Raw genomic sequence first — 23,909 nt, forward strand, 5'->3', positions numbered from 1 at the left:
AATGCTGTTGGACAGAGGCAGGAAGAGGTGTGGGAGGGGGGGGAGAACAGCCTCTGCAGAGGAGGCATTTTAGCAAAACCCTTGATTCACCATCACTCCATCCCTGTCTGTTGCTTGCAGCTGTTAATTGTGGGAGAGGAGGGTTCATGTCTTTACTGGAAGCTCTCCACGGCTCCAGGGGCCTCCTTGCCCGCGGTGTGTCCCTGCATGGATGTGGCACGTGGACTCTCACGGCTGGGGAGGCAGGATTTGCTGTAGCAGTGGTGTGGGGCGTGCAGGGGAGCAGGAGCCACAGAGCCCCCCCGAGTGTCTTTGTTGCTGTGGCACCAGGTCCCTGACAGGAGGTAGCAGGTCAGGGACCTTTGGCTGCTCAGGGACCCCCGGTCCTGGCACCACGGTCCCCTGCCCCGCTCTTCGAGGATGGAGCACAGGGAGGTGCAAGCATGGAGAAATAATGGAATTATTGCTCTGTCATGTACCATTCGTTTTAATTAACGCAGCACGTCGGCGCTGTGACAGCGGCATTAACGAAGGTTGGGAGGTTACTGCAAAACAATGTCATCTCCCTACACCTTGTCACTTCCCAGCGCTGTCCCCAGACCAAACCCCCTCTCCTTCTGCTGCTCATTCTCTTCTTCATCCTCAGGCTCTTGCTGGGAGCCCATGGCCTCAGGCAGGAGCTGGGGGCTGATCTCCCCCTCTGCCCCACACAGCCCCTCACCAGCAGAAGTACCTACTAAAGTGTGTTTTAATTAGAATAATTAACGAGTTGTGCTAGGAAGAGGACCAGAGCAGGTCCTTGTTGCACGCACGGCGCAGCTCTTCCTGGTGGCTCGTATGGCACCCTGCACTGATGCGGCTGGAGGTTGTCATTAAGACTAATTAATTGCAAAGATATCCAGCGCTTTTGTTTGGGCACCTTTGGATCAGGGGCTGCCACGGCGTGGGCAAAGATGTGCGGTGACAGCCTGGGCTTGAAGGCAGAATGCAAAGAAATGGATTAAAAGAGCTAACAGCCACCCTCCCTCCCATCAAATATTCCTGAAATCAGCACGTTCCTGCAGAAAACCTCAGCGCAATGGAAAACCCTCAGCGCTGGGGCCGGGGCTGTCAGTGCCGGCTGCCCGAGGATCGATTGGCCCCTGAGTTGGATTTCTCCTCTCGCAGCAGTTAATGCTCTGCCAGTGTTTCGCCACCATATCCCGCTCCGTAATTACAGTGCCTGCTCGGATCAATTAGCGCCGCTTAAAGCCATTAGCAGCCCAGCCCCTGCAGCCCGGAGCTCACGGCCACAGCCCTGTGCTTGGAGGGGCCCGTCCTCACGGTGGCTGCAGCGGGCAGCTCCTCACTTGCTTTAAATTCCATTTAAATCTGGTTTTCCTCATTGTAAAAATCTGGTGGTGTCCTCAGCAGGGACTCTGGGACACGCTTTGTCTGTCTGTGAATGTTTCATTTCGCTGCGGTTTCCGTGTTTCCTCTCGGGGTTGGCAATTCCGTTTGGTGATGGGGTTTCTTATCAGAAATTTGTCCCTTGTTTTTAATGCCAAATCCAAAGTTCATGAAGGTCTGGCACTGTCTTGAAAGATCCATTTGCAAAGGAAAAGCAAAAACCTTTCCTGAGGTCTCATCCAGAGGGGTGAGGGAAGCGGGGTGAGAAGCAGAGGAGGATGAGAACAAACACATTTTCATATCTGAAGGGGGGGAGAGAAATATTTTCTCTGTGCCTCAGTATCTCTGTTGGCAATGTGAGTATTGCCTCCACTGCCCATGGCACCTGCAGATTCAGAACTCAGTGGTTTGGGTTAAATGGTTTATTAACCCAAATAACAAACCAGCTCTGGCTCGGTTGCTCAGTGGCTCATTTCAAGGGTGGAGATGAAGTTCCAGGCTCTTCACAAACTCATCCCAGTGTATTGGTGAGCACAAACACCTCAAACACCAGGTTTCCATTCCAAATATACAACCATTTCCATTTACTTTTTGTCTTACACCAAAATTGACATCCAAAATATTGCCCAAAGAAGGCATCTCTTACAAAGTCTGCCCGAAAAGCGCAGGTTAAAAAAGTCCCGGGAGAAGCCAGAGGCTGATAACCAAACCTTGTAGTATTAATATCTCCCATGTAGGGACTTTTTCCTCTCTTTTCCTTCCTATTGATGAAAGGATTGACCAGGTTTAATGGTGGCACATCCCGACCTGTGTGGCCCTGGCTGTCCCTGGACAGAGCCCAGTGTCCCCAGCAGGGAGGACCCCTCTGCATTTAAAAAAATGTAAATAGCTCAAAGTTGCCTTTTTTTTTTTTCTCATAATTTTATCATGATAAGAAAAAAATTAAATATTAAACTGGTGTAAAACCCACAATATTTTCAAAGGGGCTGAGGTCCCCCATGTGCTGGAGATTCCACTGGGGATGTGCTGGTCCAAGGGGCAGCTTGGGGGTTCCTGAGAGAAGCTGAGGGGGAGTGGGAGGGGGGCTCATTTACCATCCCCAAATCATAAATCCCACATATAAAAAGTCACTCAGGGCACTGTCTAACCCAGTGTGGGGCAACTGCAGACGTTTCTGATCTGAGGGATTATTCTCTCTTTGGGCAGTGGCTCGCTCTGTGTGTGACATCTCATTCCTAGATCGATGTTTTATAGGCACGTGGGCCCCTGTATCTGCTCGTGGTTAGTCGATAACGCCAAAACATATGGGCTGTCGTGTCCTTCTCCGTGTATCCCTGTTATATGGGCTTCGAAAATAACTTGAGGGTTAAAAAATAAATAAATCTCGGGGATGGCATTGTTCGTGCTAGATAAAAATCCCGTGAACAAAGCAATTGGCATCATTTCCCTTGCAAATTGAGCAGCGGAGCAAAATACCATTTATGAAACTGTAATTTATTCTTGGAAAATCAAGCACTTACAATGTCGGCTTGTCGCAGGTTAAGTTACAGAAAAGGGAAAAAAATAGATTAATGATGAACGTGACAACATTTCAGGGTAAATCATCACAGCGAAAGCCTTTGAAAAGCCTCTTTGCTCCCTGCACAAACGGGATTTGTGGTTTTTTTTCCTCCCAAGAACATTAAACCAGTGATTGCTTCAGGGCTCGGTGGTGCTGAGCAGGCAGTGGCAAGGTCTGGGGAGGTCCTGGCACCCCTTTGCCCATGCTGGGGAGCCCTCGGTGCCTTTGGAAGCCAAACAGCAAAGCCTGGCTCGTTATTTTTTCCCTGCCTGCAATTAGTCCATCCCTTAACGATCCTCTTTCCTTCAGATGTGCTTATTATATTCATGGAGTCACAGACTGGTTTGGGTGGGAAGGGACCTTAACAATCATCCAGTTCCACCCCCTGCTGTGTGCAGGGACACCTTCCACTATCCCAGGTTGCTCCAAGCCCTGTCCAACCTGGCCCTGGACACTTCCAGGGATGGAATATTCTTATCTTTTGCTTCTGTACAATTAAAACAGGGCAACAAGCAACTCTTCAAGGGGGACATCACCAGTGCCACCACTGGAGCACTGAACCCCATCATCAGCTCCTCCAAAGGATCCACAGGAGACTCTCCTTGACCTGGTTCCTTGAAGAAGGTCTCCCAAGGTCTCCTCTCTGCCTTGGCCTTTATTCCCCATCCCTCTTAGCCCTTTCTCTTCTGACCAGGAGACCACTCCCCAGGTCATGGACATCCTTTAGAGCTGGCAGACATCGTGGGGTCCTTGCAATGGGGATGGGAAGAAAATTAATATAATTTGCACAAGATGAAGATAGAGCTCATCAAAGTAAGTGAACAGGTGATGAGGAGGTCTGGCCTCGTCTCCTGGCATGGGGGAATTTCTGGACCAGTGGGAGCTGTGAATCCAACTGGACTCCAGCTTGGAGTCGCATTCTGGATGTGCATCTTATATCTTCATTAAGGGAAATATCAGCAAATAATCCTAATCTCCACTATTTCTGCACCAGTATCTTTTATGGTCTGGCTCCAAGCTCTGCCTTGGGAATGGGTCTTGGCAGGGAGGGAGGGAATCCCTGATCTTTCAAGTGAAGTTTCAGATAAAGAAATTAATTAAATGGCCTCAAACACTCATTGATGGTGGTGACCACGTCGTGACCAGTACCCAAACCCCCCAGAGGGCTGATTGAGGAGTGGTTGGGGCTCACGGGGTAAGTCCCTAAATGAGTGTTTCAAGCAACTAAGATTTAATTCTGCCACTTAGGCTTTGGGTGGTCAGATAAGGTCGAGTGCAGTGGGTCAGAGCAAGCACAGGCGCCTTCTTGTCACACTGTTAAGCCACAATCACCTCAATGACGAGATTTTTGGGGCAGGAAGGGGTGTTTCCGTGACTCTGGCCGAGGCATCGCTGGTCCCTGAGTTCACGACCCGGGGAGCGATTGCTGGCTGTAATAGCGTGTCATGTATTAAGGGGAGCATGTTTGAAACCACGTTAGATTATTAAAATTCATGGGAGTGATTTATAGGGGTTTTTAAAAACAGCAGCTTGCCAATATAAATTGGCTTAGGAAAGTCAACTGTAATCCACCCAGGTCCAAATAATGACATTTCCTCCAATACATCCAAAAAGCTGAAAAGCAGAAAATAATATCCAGGCTCCAGAGATAAGGCGAGCACCCAAGGGAAAGAGGACTCTGAAATATTCATGCAGCCGTAGATTGGATGGTGGAAATGGCCATTCCCAACGGCTGCGTTTAGGGACTGATGAATTTAGTTACTGTACCTTTATATTTATCGCTCAATAAACAAGACAAGCTCCGTTACGACGCCGAGCAAGACTAATTTAGCTATTTTAGCACTGAGGAAATGGCTTTCTGGGCAAGGCAAGGGGTTGATTATTTTGTATGAAATTAGGAGACTTTTTTTAATTTAGTGCTGGTGAGCTCTGGAGGTGCTGGGAATAACAGGATAAAATCACTCCCTGGAGCAGTGTTGGGGTGCTCACCCTGGGTTTTGGGAGACCCCACACCGAGAGCGAGCGGAGCCTTTCGGAGCCGCCTGCACCTGCTGATGGAGATGTTCCAGCTGCTGATTTTTAAGATGATTTTTGGAGGCTGAGGACGTCGCTATAAAGGTTTTACAGCTGCCCTGCTGGAATCAAGCGTGGCTCTGTAAAAGTGTCAGCAAATGAAGCGGCGATGCCCGAGCGGTATTAACGCCAAAATGACCTTTCCATAGTTAGGGCTTTATGGGATATTATAAATTCTCCCTGTGTTGGCAGGGTTATAACTGGGACATTAGCAGTAACATCTTCTCCAGCGATATCTGAGGCAGGAATGCAGCGTTCAGAGATGAAAACGCCCAGTTTAATTTTTTTTTTTTTTTTAATATTTCTGGAGCTGAAGAGTCAATTTGAGATGTTTCCAGCAGAAATTTGAATGCACACGGTCAAAAGGAGATTTCTCCTCTTCAAGATGAGTTTCGAGCACTCAGGGTTTTTTTGAGGCTCTTAATATTTCCAACAACCAAAAATCAAAGCAATATAAACCTATTGCTTGGGGTTTTTTTATTTCTTTAGTTTCTAAGACTTTAGATTAATATTGTCAAACCTTTTTTTTTATTGCCATGAAGGCAGGGAAAGTCCTTTTTAATGAAAGCCACAAGCTCTATGCAATACCTTGACTCTGCAGTGCTATCTGAAGCACCAGATTCCACTGAACTTACATGGAAATCCCCAGAGTGAGCCCACTCTGATCTTTTTTTCACCTCTTGCATTGCCACTGGGAAATAAAATCAGTTTATATGCTGGTATTTATTACGAAGTATATATTTGGACGATCCATGCTGCAACTTAGTAGTTCCAAGAGCTTCAGGGAGTTGTTTGAAGTGACTTTTCACTCACCTGCTTATTGAAATGCTCTTTACAAAATGCTGGGCTCGGTGTCACTCATTTATTCCCCGTGGCCTTCACTGTGACTGTCCTTTGGCGTCAGGGGCAGCAGCAGGAGGGGATGGGGCTGTTCCTCCATGCAGCTCTGCAGCACAGGGGACAGTGGCAGGAGGGTGGCCCGTGGTTCACAGCCCCTGTTTTGGGGCAAGGACACACCTTAGAATCCCAGAATGGGTTGGGTTGGAAGAGGCCTTAACGATCATCCAGTGCCACCCCCTGCCATGGGCAGGGACACCTTCCACTAGCCCAGGTTGCTCCAAGCCCTGTCCAACCTGGCCTTGGACACTTCCAGGGATTCAGGGGCAGCCACAGCTTCTCTGGGCAAACCTGTGCCAGGGCCTGCCCACCCTCACAGGTGCTGCCCCGTCAGCGCCTGAGGCAGCGGGAAAAGCAGACACAGCGATAACTGAGCAGGAGCCAGGATTAACGGGAATCTGATTTGCACTTCCCAGCACAGGTGTCATTCTGTGACCCTGAAGGTCTCATCTCACCCACCCGCCAAAGAGCTCCCCTTCTCCAGCAGGTTTCTGCTGAGGGCTTGGCTGGAATTTTATGAGCAAAACATCAAAATAAAACCCACCCAGCCCTTAAATGCTGCATTTTGGAAGCTGCTCTGTGAGAGGACACAAAGCCACCAGCCGTGCCCGTGAAGTGGTGATGCCCCGAGGTGCCCCGCACAAACCCCACACCACAGCCCTGCATGTGAAAAGAAAAGCCCCACTCAGACTCATTTACTCTAGCTTTATTTTCCTTGTACAAGTAGCCACAGGCTAAAATCTAAACAGAGCAAACTACAAAAAAACCTGGGTTTTATTTTATTATTTTTTTTTAATACAGAGCTAACAATCGTGGGATCAGTGGGATTTCAATATCAAGACAGTTCAAAGTAAGAAAGGTAGAAAATAAACAGTAGAAAAGTGCTTTGCAATTTGGGTTTTTAGTATTACTCCTAACAAGTTGATTCCCAAAAAGGACTGGGACAAAGGTTTAGCGTCAGTTTTATTATGACTTTCTTACAAACGTAAAGATACTGCAAGTTTAAATGATGGAAATACGATCAAAGTACAAATCCCTCTTTGCTTTTTAAGTCAGACCTGGATCCAAAGCCCCGTGAAATCAGGCTTGTCCCCGACTCGCTGGGCTTTGCACCAGCCCTGTCCCTTCTTCCTACGTGATGCCAAAGCCCAGGCTTTGCCCGTGGAGTAAACCTGGAGCTGTTTCCCTGATTCCCAGCGGGTTTCAGTGCCCTGTGCCAGCAGCGTTTCTGCCTGGGGGTGCTGGTGCTTCCCTCATTCCCAACTCCCCACCCGCAGCTCCAGCCCAGGCACCTTCCCTTTCACAGGATCACAGAATCAGCTGGGTTGGAAAAGACCTCTGAGATCATCAAGTCCAACCTTTGACCCAACCCCACCTTGTCACCCAGCCCATGGCACTGGTGCCACATCCAGTCTTGTCTTAAACACCTCCAGGGATGATGACTCCACCCCATCCCTGGGCAGCCTGTTCCTTTCTGTGAAGAATTTCTTCTTAATCTCCAACCTAAACCTGCCCTGGTGCAGCTCAAGGCTGTGCCCTTGTGTCCTGTTGCTGGTTGCCTGGGAGAAGAGACCAACCCTCACCTGGCTACACCCTCGTGTCAGGGAGCTGTAGTACACGCTGAGTACAGGGGCAGAATCACTTCCCTGTTCCTGCTGCCACCGTCTTCCTGATCCAGGCCAAGATCCATTGGCCTTCTTGGCCCCCTGGGCACACTCTGGCTCATGTTCAGCTTCCTGGCCATCCCAGCTCCCAGCTCCCTTCCTGCCTGACTGCTCTTCAGCCACTCTGCCCAGCCTGGAGCTGCAGGGGTGGTTGTGGCCAAAGTGCAGGACCAGGCACTTGGCCTTGTGGAACCTCATCCTGTTGGAATCAGACCGTGGATCCAGCTTGTCCAGGTCCCTCTGCAGAGCCCTCCTGCCTTCCCCCCAAACTCGGTGTCATCTGCAAATTTGCTGATGGTACACTCGATCCCCTCATCCAGATTATCAGTAAGGATATTAAACAGGACAGGGCCTGACACTGATCCCTGGGGGACACCAACTGGGAACTGGCCATCAACTTTTCTTTCCCTTTTTTTAATTTGGTGGGGAGGGAAATAAATGAGCCGGCGTCAAGTTGCTAGATGGGATCTGAAACCTGCCTGCTCCGGCGTGCACGGGGAGGGATAGATTTCCACACACTGTTTGCACAGATGAAGTGAGTAAGTAGCTCCCCCCCAGTTTGTTTTCATAAGCTTTTAATTTCCTTTTTTTAAACTGATCTTTCCAGACTTAAGTGCTGTCACTCAGCTTCCCTTCACCATCCAGAAGCAAGCAAGGCTTTGTAGCTTCTCTCCTCTTTTACTGCCAACTTAAAATCTACAGTCCCTTGTTATAACTGCGGGTGGAAGCTTTAAAATTCCCAAACTGGGCCAGCACTTAAATATATCAGCACCTTTACTAAACAAGAAAGAAGAAAGATAATGGTAGACAAATAAATACCTGAATCCAACAGCGTGAAAATACCCTGTCACAGCATAAAACTATTCCCTGTTCAACTAAAGACAATGTGGATACTATCCCTGAGGTAGCAGCCATCTCTGGTCAACTTGAGAGCTCCAAGAATAGGTTGTGCCCATTATGGGTTACCAAAAATAAAATAAAAAAAAAGAAATGAAATCAGCTTTTGGATATTTATTCCTTCCTGTAATTCCATCTCACCACAGCCAGAAAATAGGAGGGGTTTTGGGATCAGCTGAGAGGGTTGAATTAAGTGGAACTGTTTGCTTGGAAAAATAATAAAGGATGAGATTCCCACCCCAGATGGGAGTGGTTGCCAGCAGTTTGCACCAGATCCAACACTTGCCCCCCACCCAGTGGGCTCATCTCTGGGCAGCAGTTTGGATGAACCGAGGACAGGTTGTCCCCCAGGCTGAAACCAAACACAAGCTCTCTTCTTTTTGTTCTTTTTTCCTTCTCGTTTCACAGATTCAAGGCCAGCCATACTCTAGGTGATGTTTTCCCAAGTTTTTGGTTGGCACAGCTTTGTGTCAACCCCGCTCAGGCACTGCTGTACAGCAAGAGGGGCTGTTCTGTGTCACTTCTCCAGCTGACAGGCACAAAGCCAGAACGTGCCATTTTGAGTGGGTTTTTTTTTTGCCCATGGATAATTGGATAATTCAGGGAAGACCATGTCCTCATGATGGATCACCAGACTTCAGCCCCATCCCTTCATGGGCTGAGTTGCCACAACCATCTACGTTACGTCCCAACAGTACGGATTGAAAAGAGCGGAAAAGAAACCCCAAAAAAAGAGGAAAAGCTAAACTTCTAAAAAATAGTCTTTAAAGATTTACATCCATCTTCAACCATCTCAAACCAACACAGAATTCTGCACTGGTTTAAGCCACCACATTTCTGCATAATTAAAAAAAAACCAACAAAAAAAACCAAAAGAAAAAGCTCTACTCTTGACATACTATCATATTCCAACTAGTCAAATGGCACAGCATTTCCCTTTAATAAAAGGAAGTAGTGACAAATACTTGTTACTATTACAATATCACAATAATATGATATTAAATTAATAGCATGTTCACAGCTTCAGGAAGCCTGAGCTGAACGCTACTCTAGGTTTTGTGTTCACTTTGGCAACGGTACTTATTCAATGTGAACGGTGACGTTACACACACCAAAAGAAAAAACAATAACAGGAAAAGCTGGGCTGGGGCAGGAGTGGGATGGTAGGAGAGGATCAGGTTGTCTTTGATATGAGGTTATAACTTGAGCTGTTTGGTGTCTCCTCCTCCCTCCTGCCCTTTCCATCCTCCAGCTCCCGTGATGGGGTGGGCTGTGCTGTCGGACTCACAGGCACTGTCCCCCCATGGTCCCTTCCCAGGATAGGTCTGATGGCCCATTTAGCCTCTTTGGTGGGATGGGGAGAGGCTGTTTGGGGGGTCAATGCCAAAGTTTAACCCTTCTCATCTCTTTTGTCCTGCCTGATGTCAACAGGAAGAGGAATTATAATGGCAGAGGGCTGGGAACACCGAGCCTGAAGAGCTTGCTCTCGAGGCTGGTGCCATTATATCTGCTTGGGCCAAGGTGGGTGATGTGGAAGGACAGAGTCCTGCTTCCAGCTAACCCGGCCCAGCACCAGGACACAGCCCAGGGAAGAGGCGTTTGCTCATCCTCCCGTGTGTGGAATTATTTACACGGCCATGGCCAGCATCCCACTGCCAGCTGGGCAGGTGATGGGGGATGTTTCTCACAGGAGGGACTCTCCCACTGGTACCATTTAAAAAAATACAATTAATACTTTTTTTTTAAACTTAAACTCATTTCCTTTCCTGATTCCTTTCACTGTCCTTGCAGATACGGCAACGTTTGATTTACCACCACTTCCACAAAGAGTTCAAACCTTCACATTCGCCCGGATTTAACCAACCCACGTGGCAGGGAAGGGGCACCGTCCCTGCCCCCATCTCACCCCACGGACGATGCCGGTCACACACGAGGTTGCACCATGCCAGGACAACCCAAACCCCACAGCAGCAGTTTGGTGGTTGATCCCTGGAGGGGACAAACCCTCTCTTTGGTGTCAGGAGCTCCTCTGCCCACCCTGGGCATCGCGAAGGGGCGGCCGCTGGCAGCCCCCAGCATCCTCCTCGCCATGTCCCTCCCAGGGAACTGAGCCCTTTTTGGCTCCACTCATCCTTTGGATGTTCTCCTGTGGCTGGAAATGCACTGGAGGAGCTGGGAGCAGCTCAGTAGCATCTCAGGGGTTCTGGAAGTGCTGTCTCAGGGCTTGCCCGTGGGCGCTCCTAAATGGCAGGGTGGGCTTTGGGACAAGACGTTGACATCCAGGTTGCCACCCCCAGGGCTGTGTTATGCTGCTTTTTGCTGGCACGTGCCATAAATCATCCTGCTGGGAATCAGCCTTGGGGAGCAGCACAGTGACAGGGCAGGAAGGTGCCCTGGCTCCAGTATCAGCAACTGAGCACCGCTTCTCCACACACCCAGGATGGACTGAGGCAGCCACCACCAGCACCCAAATCAGCCCTGGAAGGGCGGTGATGCCAGGGAAAACCAGAGAGCACCACGCTGCTTGTCTGTGACAGCCCCAACAATCTTTAAAGTAAAAAAAAAAACCACGACAGGAATCTCCAAAATCACACCGGAGCCCCGAAAAGTAAAGCTCATAACACTAGTGAAGCATCGCGCTTCGTGAGGGGCTGGGTGGGAGAGGCAGGAATTGGGGGAGAGGAGAGGAGAGGACCACACACACACACACTCACTCACTCACACTCACAGGCTCTCACACACGAGCTTCTCTCATGCTTGAGGTAGAACATTGCTTTCAAAGGTTTGGAAGTGCTTTACACGGGAACGACGACGCTGAAGCCGCCGGGGCGGCAGGTACAGAGCGTGACTGCTGAGGTAGGACCATGCTTGTACTGACCAAGTGCTATGCTACTTGCTTTTTGAACACGAAGGAAGACGCAGGTATTTCTGCTTCCCAGAAGACATTCATTCCGGTTGAGGTAGGTTCTGAGTTCACTCGGGTTGTCTGTCCAAGTCTTTCAGTAGCCCTCAGGCATCCTTTGACACACACACTCTTTTTTTTTTTTTTTTTTTCCTGCTTTTTTTTTTCCATATTATTTAGAGTCAATCAGCAAAAAAAGTATCCTGAGAAATAGCGAAAGTGTACAAAGTCATCGAATCCACGGAGAGACAGCCTTCCTGGGCCTCGATTTTTGGAGTCAAGTTAGAAGGATTCCTCCAAATCCAGTCTTCCGGAAATAAAAAATAGATCCAAAAAGTAGTCCTAAAGCTGCTGATCAGGAAAAAGTCTGGGATGCCAGGAGACGGAGGCTCCACCATATTCCCAGTCTGTCAGAGATGGGAAGAGTTTGCCAGAGTTTGCCAAACTCTGCCAAGGAGTCTGTTACTTAGCAGCTGAGGGGAAAATTCATCATGACCAGTCTCCACGAAGCCACCATCGGACAAAGGACACCGAGAGGCTCGAGGGAGAGGTCAGAAAGATAAAACTTCACAGAGTTTCCAAAAGGCTGTATACATATATATATATTTATATATATATATAAAAATAAAGCAAAACAAAAAAATAACAATCAGACCGTAGAAATCTTCAATTGACCTGAGATCGACAACTCGTAAAGACATCACCAGCCGCGGGTTTGGTTTCTGGTAACTCCTACAAGAGGCTTCGAGTCTTGGCAGTTTTATCCTTCATTGGCGGGACCGTGGTCGGGGGCCGGAGCAGGGGGGCTGCCACCACGGGGGGTTTTGGGAGGGGGTCTGGCTGCTCCTCGATGATGCTGAACTCGTCCAGAGGGAGTGTGGAGATCTGGGTGTCATCGTGGGGGGCCGGCGGGCTGTGAGCCGACTGGGGAGAGAGAAGGAGACAGTGCAGTGACAGCGTCTGATGCGCTCAGACACGCAGCCAGGTGAGCTCCCGTCCCGCTGGACTTACCGGCATTCCCTTGTCCTGCTGCTCCTGGGATGGGGACGCTGGGAATAACCTCTCCAGCTCGTTCATATCCAGCTGCTTTCCGTTCAAGTCCCGGTCGTCCCTGTCCCTGCGAGCGGCCCCGTTCAGGACGAGGCCCGCAGCGCTCCGCTGGCTCCTGGGGATCTGTGGGGTTGAGAGCTGCTCCTGCACGTTTTTGCACATCAGCAGCCTGCAAAATAAAGAGATGGAGGCTGAGGGTGAGAAAGATGGCTCCTCCCCCATTCCCCCCACCAAGCCGGAGTCTGCCTTATCCCTGTGCTATGTTCCTTCATCCTTCAATCCATCCTATAAAGTCCAGACTCAGGTGGGGACACCCACACGGCATTAGGGTCCATCACCCCTTGTGAGCAGTGACATGAGCATCCCTACCTTCCTCGGTACCCGAACATGAGGAAGAGGATGCAGAATATGATGCAGGTGACGCCGATGTGGATCCCGATGATGATGCCGGTCGTGGAGGTTTTATTGTTCTGCTCGTCCTTTATGCAGTCGCAGGGGGGATTCAGCACTGCCAGAAAAAAGGGGGATTGGGGAGTCAGTGGTGCTTCTCTCCTACCCTTCCTCCAGCTTTTGGGGAGCCCAGAGCCAAAGGTGGAGCCTGGGCTGTGTATGGGAAGAGGAGATAAAAATGCAGAGCTGGTGTGGGGGTCACTGCCTGCTGAAGCAGCTTCCCTGCTCCTGGCACTCCAAGAAGGCACTCGGAGCAAGCACAGGACTGGAATTCCGTAGTGAACCAGCCCCATTACCTGGCTGCTGTCATTAGACACAATTAATGAACAGAAAAGACTCTGATAATAATTTCTGCCATCCCCTGTGCCCAAGGGGGAGGTGAGAGGTGGCCACCATGCCAGAGCAGGCATGATGGAAAGCACCGAGCAGGCCGATGCCAGTGAGATTAGTATTTACTCCAACACAGACAGAGAAGTAATAACTCTCTCTTGAAGATATTCCCACTGGAAGGCTTAAAAGGCTTCCAAGAACAGCAGGATGTTTTTTACACATAGATGAATATGAAAGGTGTGATCAGTTAAGAGATTCCCTCTAGAGGTTTCCCCTCTGTTGCCACATAAAGCAGGACTTGTGCTCTACAGCCATTTCTCATTCCAAAGCCAAGAGCCCTCCCTTTTGACCAGTGAAGGTCAAAATATACAGAAGAGCTCCAGGAGAGTGGAGATGCCCAGTGCACCCTATCTCACCTGAGGATGGCAACTCTTAGCTTATGCATGGGGGCTTGTTCATGTTTATGGCCTCACCTCTGGCTCAAGCTTAGGGGACTAAACTGGCAATTACAGCAACATTGGGTTAGTTTCATCCCCAAACGTCATCAGGTTGGACTGGCCAACAGGGATGGTGCAAGCCACGTGGTCAGGGAGCCACCCCTGCCAGCACCAGGTGGTCCCAGCCCTGCAGGGTTTTGCTTCAGCACTTTTTGTGATGCTGAAAATAAAGGAGTGGCTAAAGGGGAGAGCCACAGGGGCCTGGGGGATGTGTCCCCAAACCACCACCCAGACCCACGCCCTGTCTCACCCGTCCTCTCCACAGTCTCCCTCAGGGACACGAAGCGGACAGTGGAGTCTCCGTCCCCGTGCTGGTTGTAGGCGAGGAGCTTGACCTCGTACACCACCGACGCGTCTGCCGGGGGAGACACAAGGACAGTTCAGGTGTCACCACGAGTGAGGCTCGTTTGGGAAATGAACACCTTACCAAATACACACAGGATGCTGCAAAGAACTACCCGTTCCTGCGAAAGCATTCCAGAAACCTGGGGCAGAGCTCCCGCATTTCTCATTTAGCGCTCGGGCGACACACGCGAGCTCTCTCCTGTTAATCATGACAGGCCCTCCCGGGGTGGGGAGGGGACACGGACCAGGGTGTCACCATACTCACCCAGGTGGGTGATGTTGTAGGCTGTGACGTTGCTGGCCAGGAGCACGGGGCCCGTGTACTGGGCGAGGTGGACCTTGCGGTAGTACAGCTTGAAGCCTTCGTGCTGGCCCAGTTTGATGGAGGGCTCCCAGGTCGCCTGCACGGCGGTGCTGTTAATGACTTTAATAAAGAGGGATGGCATGGCTGGGACTGAAACAGAGAGAGAAAGACAGTGGGTTGCATGTGCTTTTCAGCCTGTGCAATGAGAAATTCCCCGGCAGCCTTTCCCTGCGGTCACTGCACCAAAGAACGTGCCAGTTGAGACTGAGTAAAATCAGAGCACACCAGAACCTGGTTTAACAGCTTTGAACTTCTTCATGGAGCTGAAGGAATTTCCAAGGGTTTCCTCTGCTCAGACCAGCAAGCAGAGGCTACTTTTACACTTCAGTTGCAATCTGACGCTCAGCCCAGTCGGGTCAAGGCAGGAATGCAGCAACTTTGGCAAGGCCTTCTCAAATTCCACTTTTTTGCCCTCACCCTGAGGCAAGGACCTTTCAGAGTGATTAATCCCCCAGGGAGGAAGGAACCAGAAGGGATGGAGCTGGAGACATCCATCTTATAAGCATGCTAGGTACCTGCACTGGCTTGCAGGGTACAGGGGGCTTGCTCTCCCCACCGGCTTTAGGAGAGGGGTTTGTGATTCTGTGCTGGGGATTTAAGAGAGAACAGGGGCATCTTCATCAACAGCCCTAAACACCTGAGCAGCCTGAGATCCCTGCACAGCTGGGGATGGCTAGTTTTGGGAGGCAGGCACTTACCTGGCCTTAGGGGTGCACGGGGGGGTTAGCTGGGAAGATGTCCCTGTTGCTGCACCTGATTCAAAGTCCACCAGGACACCTCTTGCTCTGATCAAAAACTCTGCCCTGGTTCTCAGGGTGTGCTGTAGAAGGGTCATTCCTTCCCCAGGTCCCCAGAAATCTGCCCAGCCCCACCCCATCAGCCTGGGCTGAGAGGCAAAGTTTTGCATGCGAAAGCCCATTTCCTTGTGATGCAAATATATTTGGGTTTTCCAAAGCTGGTTCTGCACCAAGCCCTGCCCCGAGCCCTGAGCAGCACTGGGGCACAGATCCACACTTCCCCCCTCCCTCCATTTCTCCTACACTGATCACAACAACACTGAGATGTGTCTCAGCAGAATATTTTGGACATTTCACTGATGATTTTTTTACCCTCATTTCCACAAAACATCCCTAGGCCAAACGCTCCCATCAGCTCCCCAGCCACTGGCACCATCCAGAAGGTGCAAAGCACCAGGTGCTGCAGGTTCTGCCCTGCCCAGGGCTCTGCTCCAGCATCTGCACCACGAGGAAAAAGGGTTTTTGGGCACCAGGCAGTGAGCTTGGCTACATCCCACAACAGAACTATCCAGCAGAACAACAGCCCTGCTTTTCCAGCAGCCTCCAGGCTTTAAGGCAGAGCTATTTTTCCAATCCCACATGATTACAAGCTCAGCAGTTCCCAACTGTAAGGACTGCTGGGCTTGCACTGGACTGAATCTGCTTTCTGGCCTGATTTTCCCCAAAGGGTCTCTAAGGACGAGCAAACCCAGCCCTTGGCAGAGAGTTCAGCACAACCATTAGTGAGCGATGGTGAAGAGCGGATGAAACGTGGCCGTGTCAGTCTGAGACTGATGAGAGCTAAAAAGGGCATTTCCTCAATTCACTGGTAAAAGTAAAACTGCACAGCACAACCATTTGCCTTTTCGCAGGCACTGAGAGCTCAAGTTTTTCCATGAGGAGATTTAGAGGAAGGAAGGAAGGAAGGGCATCTCTCCAGGTGAGCAGGAGGACCTGGGCAACCCTCTCTCTTCCCAAAGTGATGCCCCACTTCAGGCTGCAGGAGCTTTGCCTGATGCCCTCCAAATAAGCACACGGAGATAAACAAGTCCCTGCTGACTGCTGAGCATCTCCATGTGGATTCTGGAGGAAAGACCCAGTATCCTGGGTCAGGTTAATGAGATCCCATCCTGCCTGAGAGCTGCCAATGGGGAAAAAAACTGGGCTGAAGTACCTCTTCTTGCTAGGATTTATTCTGATGTGCATTTCATTGCTGGGAAGGCTGAACTTAGCAATTCCTGGGTGCAAAACACAGAGTAAATTCTATTTATACCAGAACGTTCCATTCCTCCCGAGGCTGAGTATTTTTGCAATCCAATTAAATGCTCCTTTTTTCTCATTCTCCCAATTCCCTCTAGGGCAAAATCCCCGCTCTGAGAAGTTGGACTCTTGCTTAAAGCATCATTTTCCAAACCACGGGTGAAAACACCACAGAAAGGGAAATTATCACATTATCCCACGGACAAAGAAACACTGATGTGGGCCATCCTGATTTGCGAAGAGTTGGCTTTATTTTATGGTTGCAGAGCCTTACATTTAATAAAAACCACAAGAATATCTCTCCTTCAAAGTATGAAATATATCGTATTTATTCAAACTTTGAGTATATATATATATGTATAATACTGATTATAGGTAGATGCACTCGCAGAATGCACGTGCTGTTCGTAACGGGATTACACAAATAAGTGTATACAATGGAGTATATCTGTGTGTGTGTAAATATAGGTACACACACCAGCAGATAGGTGCTTCACAGAAGTATATATAAGACATAATATGGAGCTACTATAAGTGAGGCATCTCCCTCATGCTAAGGGCTGGGATACTTGTTTTCCTCTTCCGTGCTGTTTGGAATTTTCCCCAGGCCATTTCAACTTTCTTCTTGAAGGCGTCTTTAGCCGAAGATGACTAAAGGAACAGTCTTCATCCTAGAGAAATGTCAAAAAGTCCTGGAGAAAACCCTAAAAAGCATTAAAAGACAAGAACAAGGAGTGTGTGCTGCTTAACGAAGCGGAGAGCGTTTGAGGTTTGAAATACCACGGCATTTGTGAAACGGCGTAAAGGAGAACGAGAGGGAGGAGGCAGGAGGACCTTCCCAGTGAGGGAGGTTTCTGGAGGACAAGGTTCACTTGGGTTGTTTCTCTACGGCATCATCCCTTCTACTTTCCATCCAGAATTAGCACTGGCACACAGGAAGGAGCATCCAGAAAGCATTGGAGGCTTCAGCCAAGCGTGCTCCCAGCGTATTGCTACCCCTGAAAAGCTGATGGCCCCGAGCCAAAAGCAGCCCTGCTCCTCAGTGTTTCTCAGGAGGATTTCATATTCCTACTCCAGACAACACCAGTTGAACACAGTCACTCCAACCAGTCTCCAGCATCTCTGCTGGCCACTCCAACAAGCGCTATCCTGACTCTGCCGAGCCGCCCCTGGCTGCCAGATCCACCCATCCCTGGCTGCCAGATACGGCACGTCTTGGAAAACTCATCCCTTTCTGAGGCTGCCAGCACAGATCCAGGGGCTCCTTGAGCCCAGGGGAGGTCACAGCTCTCCTGTGCACCTTGGGAAGGCACAGAGTGAAACATCTTGGCTGTGAGAAGAGGCAAATCTGCAGCAAAACCTTAACTTGGTGACAAAAGCCACCAGCTCCTGGCTCTCTGACTGACTCTCTCCTCTGTGAGCAGAAGGCAACAGGCACCCAAGTGAAGAAATGTGAACAAATGAAGCCAACTGGGGCTTTTAAATCTCTTTTTACCTTCCTACAAGTCAAACACAGGCTGGGGTTGAGTGATCTGAACCAAGCCAGCTTGTCCATCCTGAACAGGGAGCTAATTGCTGAAGCTTCATTACACAGGACAAGCCCTTTTTAAAGGATAGCAGAGCAGGACAGTCACGCCTTGAAAGTTCAGAGAGCCAGGAAATTTATGATCCCATTACCAGATCCCTAACTATTCCTCTTGTGATTGAAGGTAATAATGACAAAAAGCCCTTTCTCCCTTGACCCACACTTCTGCAGAGCCACCAAGTTCTATGGAGCATGGCTGGCTTGAAGCTCCTGTGGCTGAACTCAGAGCACCGGGTCAAGGAGTTTCAAGCTTTGCCTTAGTCCATCCTTCTGCCTTTAAATTGGAAGGAAAAACAAACTCCCAGGGTGACCGATTCCCTGCAGAGTACCAAGGAAAATAAACTTGCAGGGCAACAACCCAGCAGGGCGAGGATTTATTGGTGTTGTTGTTTAAATTCTGTAATAAATATCTGCAAGGGCTGAGAGTGGAATGAGAACTGGATCCCCCACCTGGAAGTCAACACACTCTTCCATCTGAAGCTAAATAACATCCTCACACCCAAGGCCCTCTGTGCTGCAAAGTCATAATTCCTGAGCGCTCATGAGAATGAAATTAGTCTCCATATGTGAGACAAGCCAGGATTCAGAGGGGCTGGAGAGGTAGATGAGTCTCTAGGAAAACATTCCTAAAATGCCAGCTGACAGATCACACTGGGGCAAGGGGCCTGCATTAGAGCACCCACTTTCTTACTGGGGAAGCTAACTGGTGGGCAGGTCAGCAAAAAGGCCTTGGAGGTCACCCTAATGTCCCACTGAAACAGAAGGCTGTTACAAGGCAGGTGTTTGTGGGCCAGGACAACTCAGCTCTAGCGCGAATTGTTCAGGGTAGAGCGAAAAACTAATCAAACCTTAAAAAGTGTGTCACCTATCAAGGAAGAGCTGTGAGTACCAGAACTGCTGGAAGATGCTGAGGTGCTGCTTGAGCAGGAAATCTGCATTCAGCAAGGAGTTTAGGAACAGCCCAGAGCAGCTGCAATGCACAGAGCGGGCAGGTTTGCACTCACCCCCTGCTACAACATCAGTTGCGAGAGGCGATGCTGCGCTTTAATCAGTCAACCCCCCTGGAACGATACAAGTGAGTTTTACACGATATCCCAGAGCACGGAGGAGGGGTGGAAACAAGGAGCTTCTCCACCACAGGCCGTGTGCCAAGGCGCTCCGGGGTGGTGTGGGGGTGCCGCGGTTACGCACAGCAGGTGTCAGCGTCTGATGGTCCCAGCGCGCAGCGTTCCTTACCTTCCCCCAGCGTGCTCACCACCGTGACTTCTGAGGCTTTGCTGGCACCCCGGGAGGTGTAAGCCTTTATGTAAAAGCTGTAGCTGGTCGAGGGCTCCAAATCGGTCACCAGCTGCTGGAAGGTGCTCTTGCTAACAGCCTCCTGGTACTCCATCTCCACGGGATCTGAAAGGCAAGGGGACAGAGAACAGAGCCGTGTCAGGCTTTGCCAGAGGTAAAGAGACTAAATAGATTTTGCAAGAGATAATTGTGGGCCCTGGGGGGGACGTGTACCTGCCCACACACTTTTCTGCTTACATTTCAAGTCCAGGTTGGATGGGGCTTGGATCAATCTGGTCTAGGGGAAGGTGTCCCTGCCCATGGCAGGGTGTTGGAACTGGATGATCTTTAAGGTCATTTCCAAACCATTCTGTGATTCCCTGATTCTATGATTTCCGTGTGCTTTGCCAGAGACCTGCGTGGGCAGCAAGATTTGACTACATGGCTTCACCCTCTCCACCTTTCTGGTATTTACAGCGGTGTTACAGCCTAATCTCCACCCTTCAGGAACAGGGAGGTGATGGAGGACATGGACTGCCTGGTTTTACCCAGTGGGTAAGTGAAGGGAAGGCCGGGGACGCCCCGGGCAGCGGGTGCAGCCCCGTACCTGCAGCTTTGCGGATGTGCAGCACGTAGCCGATGATCTCCTTGGTGTTCTGCAGGGGCTTCTCCCAGGACACCTGGATGGTGGTGGCAGAGACGGTCTCGGCCCTGACGGCCTGCGGGGGGCTGGGCAGCCCGTCGGCCCAGAGCACGGTGAGGCGGGCGCTGGCCTGCGTGGAGCCCGCGCTGTTCTCCGCCAGGCACTGGTAGATGGCCTCGTCCGTCTGGTTGATCCCGTAGATGGACAGAGTGCTGTGGGGGGACACGAGAGGGACAAGCACCTCGCTGACTGCTCTGCAGCACATCCCTGCAGCCATGCCACGGCCTCCACGCTGGCTCCAATGGCAGAAAACCACCCCCACCCCAGCCTCTGCTTCCACGGAAAGCTCCCAGGAAGCTGTGGGCTGGTGCTTTTGGGGAAGGAAAAGCCCTGGAGGTGGATGTGTCATTCCCTGGAACCCGTGACTGGGCAGGTGATCTCTGTCTCAACCTGCAGATACTGTGGTTCAAGTACAGCCAGATGTGGACAACCCACAGGTGGGATGGGAACAGCAGGATCTGAAGCCCTGGATCCAGGAGGATCCCAGCCACACTACAGAGAAGGCTCTCTGGCAAGTGACCCCGAGATCAGCTCAGTTGGTTACAGCCTGCTGCTAATAATGCCAAGGTTGTGGTCCTGGTTCAGTCCCTGGATGGGCCATTCACTTCAGAGCTGGACTTGAAGATCCTTGTGGGTCCCTTCCAGCTCAGAACATTCTGTGATTCTGGGAAGTGCATCCACTCACCCAAACCAGCTTTAACTGGCTCAGTTCCAGTACACACCAGTGAGACCCATCCAGGCACCGCACTTGGTTCCTAAGCCAAGTCTAATCAAATGCAGCCAGAAAGCTCTCTGGTGATGCTCTAATTGCATTATAGCACATTAGAGCTGTCTTAGGGTAACACTGGGATTAGCTGATTTATCCAACAGGGTTACAGACTCAGCTCTGGCTTCTGCAGAAACACCATCACCACGAGCCAAAACCCAAAGCTTACCAGCAAATCACAGGTTTTGTCTGCAAGACCTCTGAGTGTGTTTTTGATGCTGATGCATCAAAGCTTGCTCCCTCCCAGAGAAATAACCAGAACAGTTTTGCCAGCCTGCTTTTGGGGGCCTCCACATCAGGCTTGGGTGCTGTTTTCAGTGTCCAAGATAACGACAGGCACTGGCTACGCTGGTAGAAAACATCTCTAAAGGAAGGGGGAAAACCAGCCATTTACCAGCCTCCCAAACCAGTGCGTTCCTGAGCACGGTGCCCAGCTCTGCACCACCTCCAGGAGAGGGGTTTAGTGGCTTGATGGGCACAAGGACAACCAGAGTCTTTGTTGATGTAGCCACAAGAGCTGGAGGCCCTTCCTGCACTGTGAGACCCTCTAGAAATGGCTGTGGACAACCAGAGCAAGTTCAGGACCAGCTCAAGGGTTGCACCACCAGCAACTACTGACTCAGAAATAGCTGTGTGACAGATGAGCTCTGTCTTGTCATTCAACATGCAAAGAAGCTTTTCTTAATAACATCTGTTCACAAACAGGGACCTATCAGTGAAAGTTCTGCTCAGAACCAAGCCAGGAAAAACGTGATCCAGTCCTGGAGGTCTCTTCCAACCCTAATGATTCTATGAGTCTATCTGCAACTAACTATCAGACACAAGATCACCTAAATAAATAAATAAATACCCAGTGTCTCTCCCTTCCAAGACAAGGGGTGGGGAGCATCACATCGTGTCCAGCTCCAAGCTGGAATTAAAAAGGCAGCTCAGGTTGTAATAAAATATGCTTACAATGCCCTTAAGTCACCCATATGTGCCCCCCTCTGGATTAATCCCTGTTTGTGCATCCTTTGCACTGTGGTTTACTTCTGGCTGCCCACGAACACTTGGGAGACCACGATGCCTCCAAGCTCCAGCATTATCTTCTTGGTTTAGGCCAAAGCTCACGTGAGCTTTCTGCTCTTTTTCTGTAAGAAATGACCCAAAACTAACCAAATCCACACCCACTGCTTGCTTCTGGGGAGAAATAAATTACTTTCTTCTCCTGCAGTGAATACCAGGTGGACCTGGGACTTGACTGCACAGAAGTAAATCCCAAGCATTCCTGCTGATGCAAGGGGCACTTCACGGCTTTTTGGGAATCACAATCAAAGCTGCCTTTTATGTAAATGAAAAACTGAACACTGGAAGTGGAAATGATAAATAACCTGCCACTGCCTGCCTGTATGTCAGAACAAATGCTTCTTCTAATTGCAGCAAAATATTGGCCTTCCTGTATTAAAATTTATTATTGCTGTTGATTTAACATTCCTATTTCTGCCTTGCAAATTATCGGGGGGCCACGGTGAGTGAGCAAACGTTTAACAGTCATCTATTTATGTCCTGTGCCTTTGTTTCCTTGGAAACATTGTAAATGGAATATCAAATGTGATGGTTTCAGCTGATATGGTGATTTTCGAGAATCAGCCCTAAGCTCCCCTCATAGCCGGGGGCTCAACGTATCTGATTAAATGGAAGGAGAAAGGCAGAGCTGGGAGGGGGCGCAGGGAGGAGGAAGGACCCGATGTGTGGCTCAGCTGTGTCAACAAGGGCTGACTCGTGCGAGGACAGATGGCAGAAGGCAGGATTACACCATCCCAGAGCTGCACTCCCAGCCCTGCACAAAGCAGATGTGTGGAAGGAGCAGCAGCACTTCCTTCTGCCCCGTCAGTGCAGGGATTATTTCCATGTGGCTGCTGCGCATCTGGGCACCCAGGAGTGGCCTGGCCGGGCTGGCACGTGAGCCAAGAGCAGATCTCATCCTCCCAGGCACAAAGCAGCCCTGCAATAGGGAGTATTCAGGCTCTTCTGCCTCCAAGGGTATTTATCTCCTTTGCATGGGGAGCGGAAAAGATGCAGAGGAGGGAAGAGGCTGGAAAGCAGTGCAGGGAACCTGATGACAATGCTGTGATTCTGGGGCCAAAGATTTCTCTCTCCTGGGAGGACTGGGGGGGTGAGCAAAGCTCTTCACACATGACACAGCTGATGTGCAGGATGCCAGTGGTCCTGGGAAGGACGGTGCTTGGCCACTGGGACCCAGAGCTGAGCAGAGCCTCTGTCGTGGAGTCAAGTCAGAAGAAATGAATAAAACATTCCATGCAAAGTTGAGATGGCAGGTAGCTGGAAACTTGCTTCAGGCTTCAAAAAGTTCATTTTCATTGAGATTTACTCGGCTGTGTTTGGATGAGCTGTGCAATGAGAGTCCTGGCCACCTGGAGCCCACATTAGCTGGAATGATGTGCAGGCAATGGGGCAGTAACACAGCTGGATTTTTGGCTATGCAAGTGTGGAGAAGCTGGAGAGCAGAATGCCCAGCATCTAAGCACCATCTTCATAAGAAAAAGGGTTTTCTCTCTCTGTGGGACCCTCTGACACCCACGGGCAGACCTCCAAAGGAGGCTCCCTGCAAGCCCAGGCGTGACCTTGGAAACTGGCAGCTGCTGGCAGTGAGTTACACGAACCCCAGAACCATCCCAGCTGATATCTGTGCATCCATTTCCATCTCAACCACAGCCAAACTCTTCCTGCCTTCACCCACCGCATCACCTCCCAGGATGTGGAGGATGAGGTGCAGCAGGGCCAGCGCTCAGTCCCAGGTTTTGCTGCTTTTTGTCTTTTTTTCCTTCTTTTTTTTTTTTTAAGGAAGCTCAAACAAAAGGAAAATCTGTAGTTGCCGCGTGAGCGAGGAGGTGCAGAGCGTCTCTGTGCCTCAACCATCTGAAATATGCAGCGTCCTTTTATTCCTTCCCGTCAACAGGAAAAAAAAAAAAAAGATCTGTCACTTCGGGACATCTGCTGCGGGAAAACTTTCCCGCGAGTGCCAGACTGGCAGCGCCGTGAGCACGTCAGACGAGGCGAGATGCCAGAAGGCTTTCTGCTGGTCACCAGAGCCGCTCGGAGAGCCCAGGGCTCCGTCACGTCCC

The 23,909-nt window shown here is 50.2% G+C and overlaps 1 protein-coding gene across 1 annotated transcript in view; it reads right to left on the minus strand.

Annotated features, from left to right (window-relative positions):
- Positions 1-11,915: 11,915 nt before the first annotated feature.
- The window catches only part of IGDCC3 (immunoglobulin superfamily DCC subclass member 3), a 94,945-nt gene continuing 82,951 nt past the window's right edge, over positions 11,916-23,909 (minus strand). The window contains exons 8-14 of the mRNA XM_050309745.1: positions 19,923-20,170; positions 19,277-19,441; positions 14,321-14,509; positions 13,961-14,065; positions 12,803-12,941; positions 12,395-12,602; positions 11,916-12,307 (exon numbers count right to left, since the gene is read on the minus strand). Coding sequence (XP_050165702.1) covers positions 12,116-12,307; positions 12,395-12,602; positions 12,803-12,941; positions 13,961-14,065; positions 14,321-14,509; positions 19,277-19,441; positions 19,923-20,170 — 1,246 coding nt within the window. The 3' untranslated portion in view covers positions 11,916-12,115. The remainder of the gene's footprint in view (positions 12,308-12,394; positions 12,603-12,802; positions 12,942-13,960; positions 14,066-14,320; positions 14,510-19,276; positions 19,442-19,922; positions 20,171-23,909) is intronic.

Source organism: Myiozetetes cayanensis, unplaced genomic scaffold (genome assembly GCF_022539395.1).
Source record: "Myiozetetes cayanensis isolate MyiCay16 unplaced genomic scaffold, myiCay2020 scf14, whole genome shotgun sequence".
NCBI classification, from domain to species: Eukaryota; Metazoa; Chordata; class Aves; order Passeriformes; family Tyrannidae; genus Myiozetetes; species Myiozetetes cayanensis.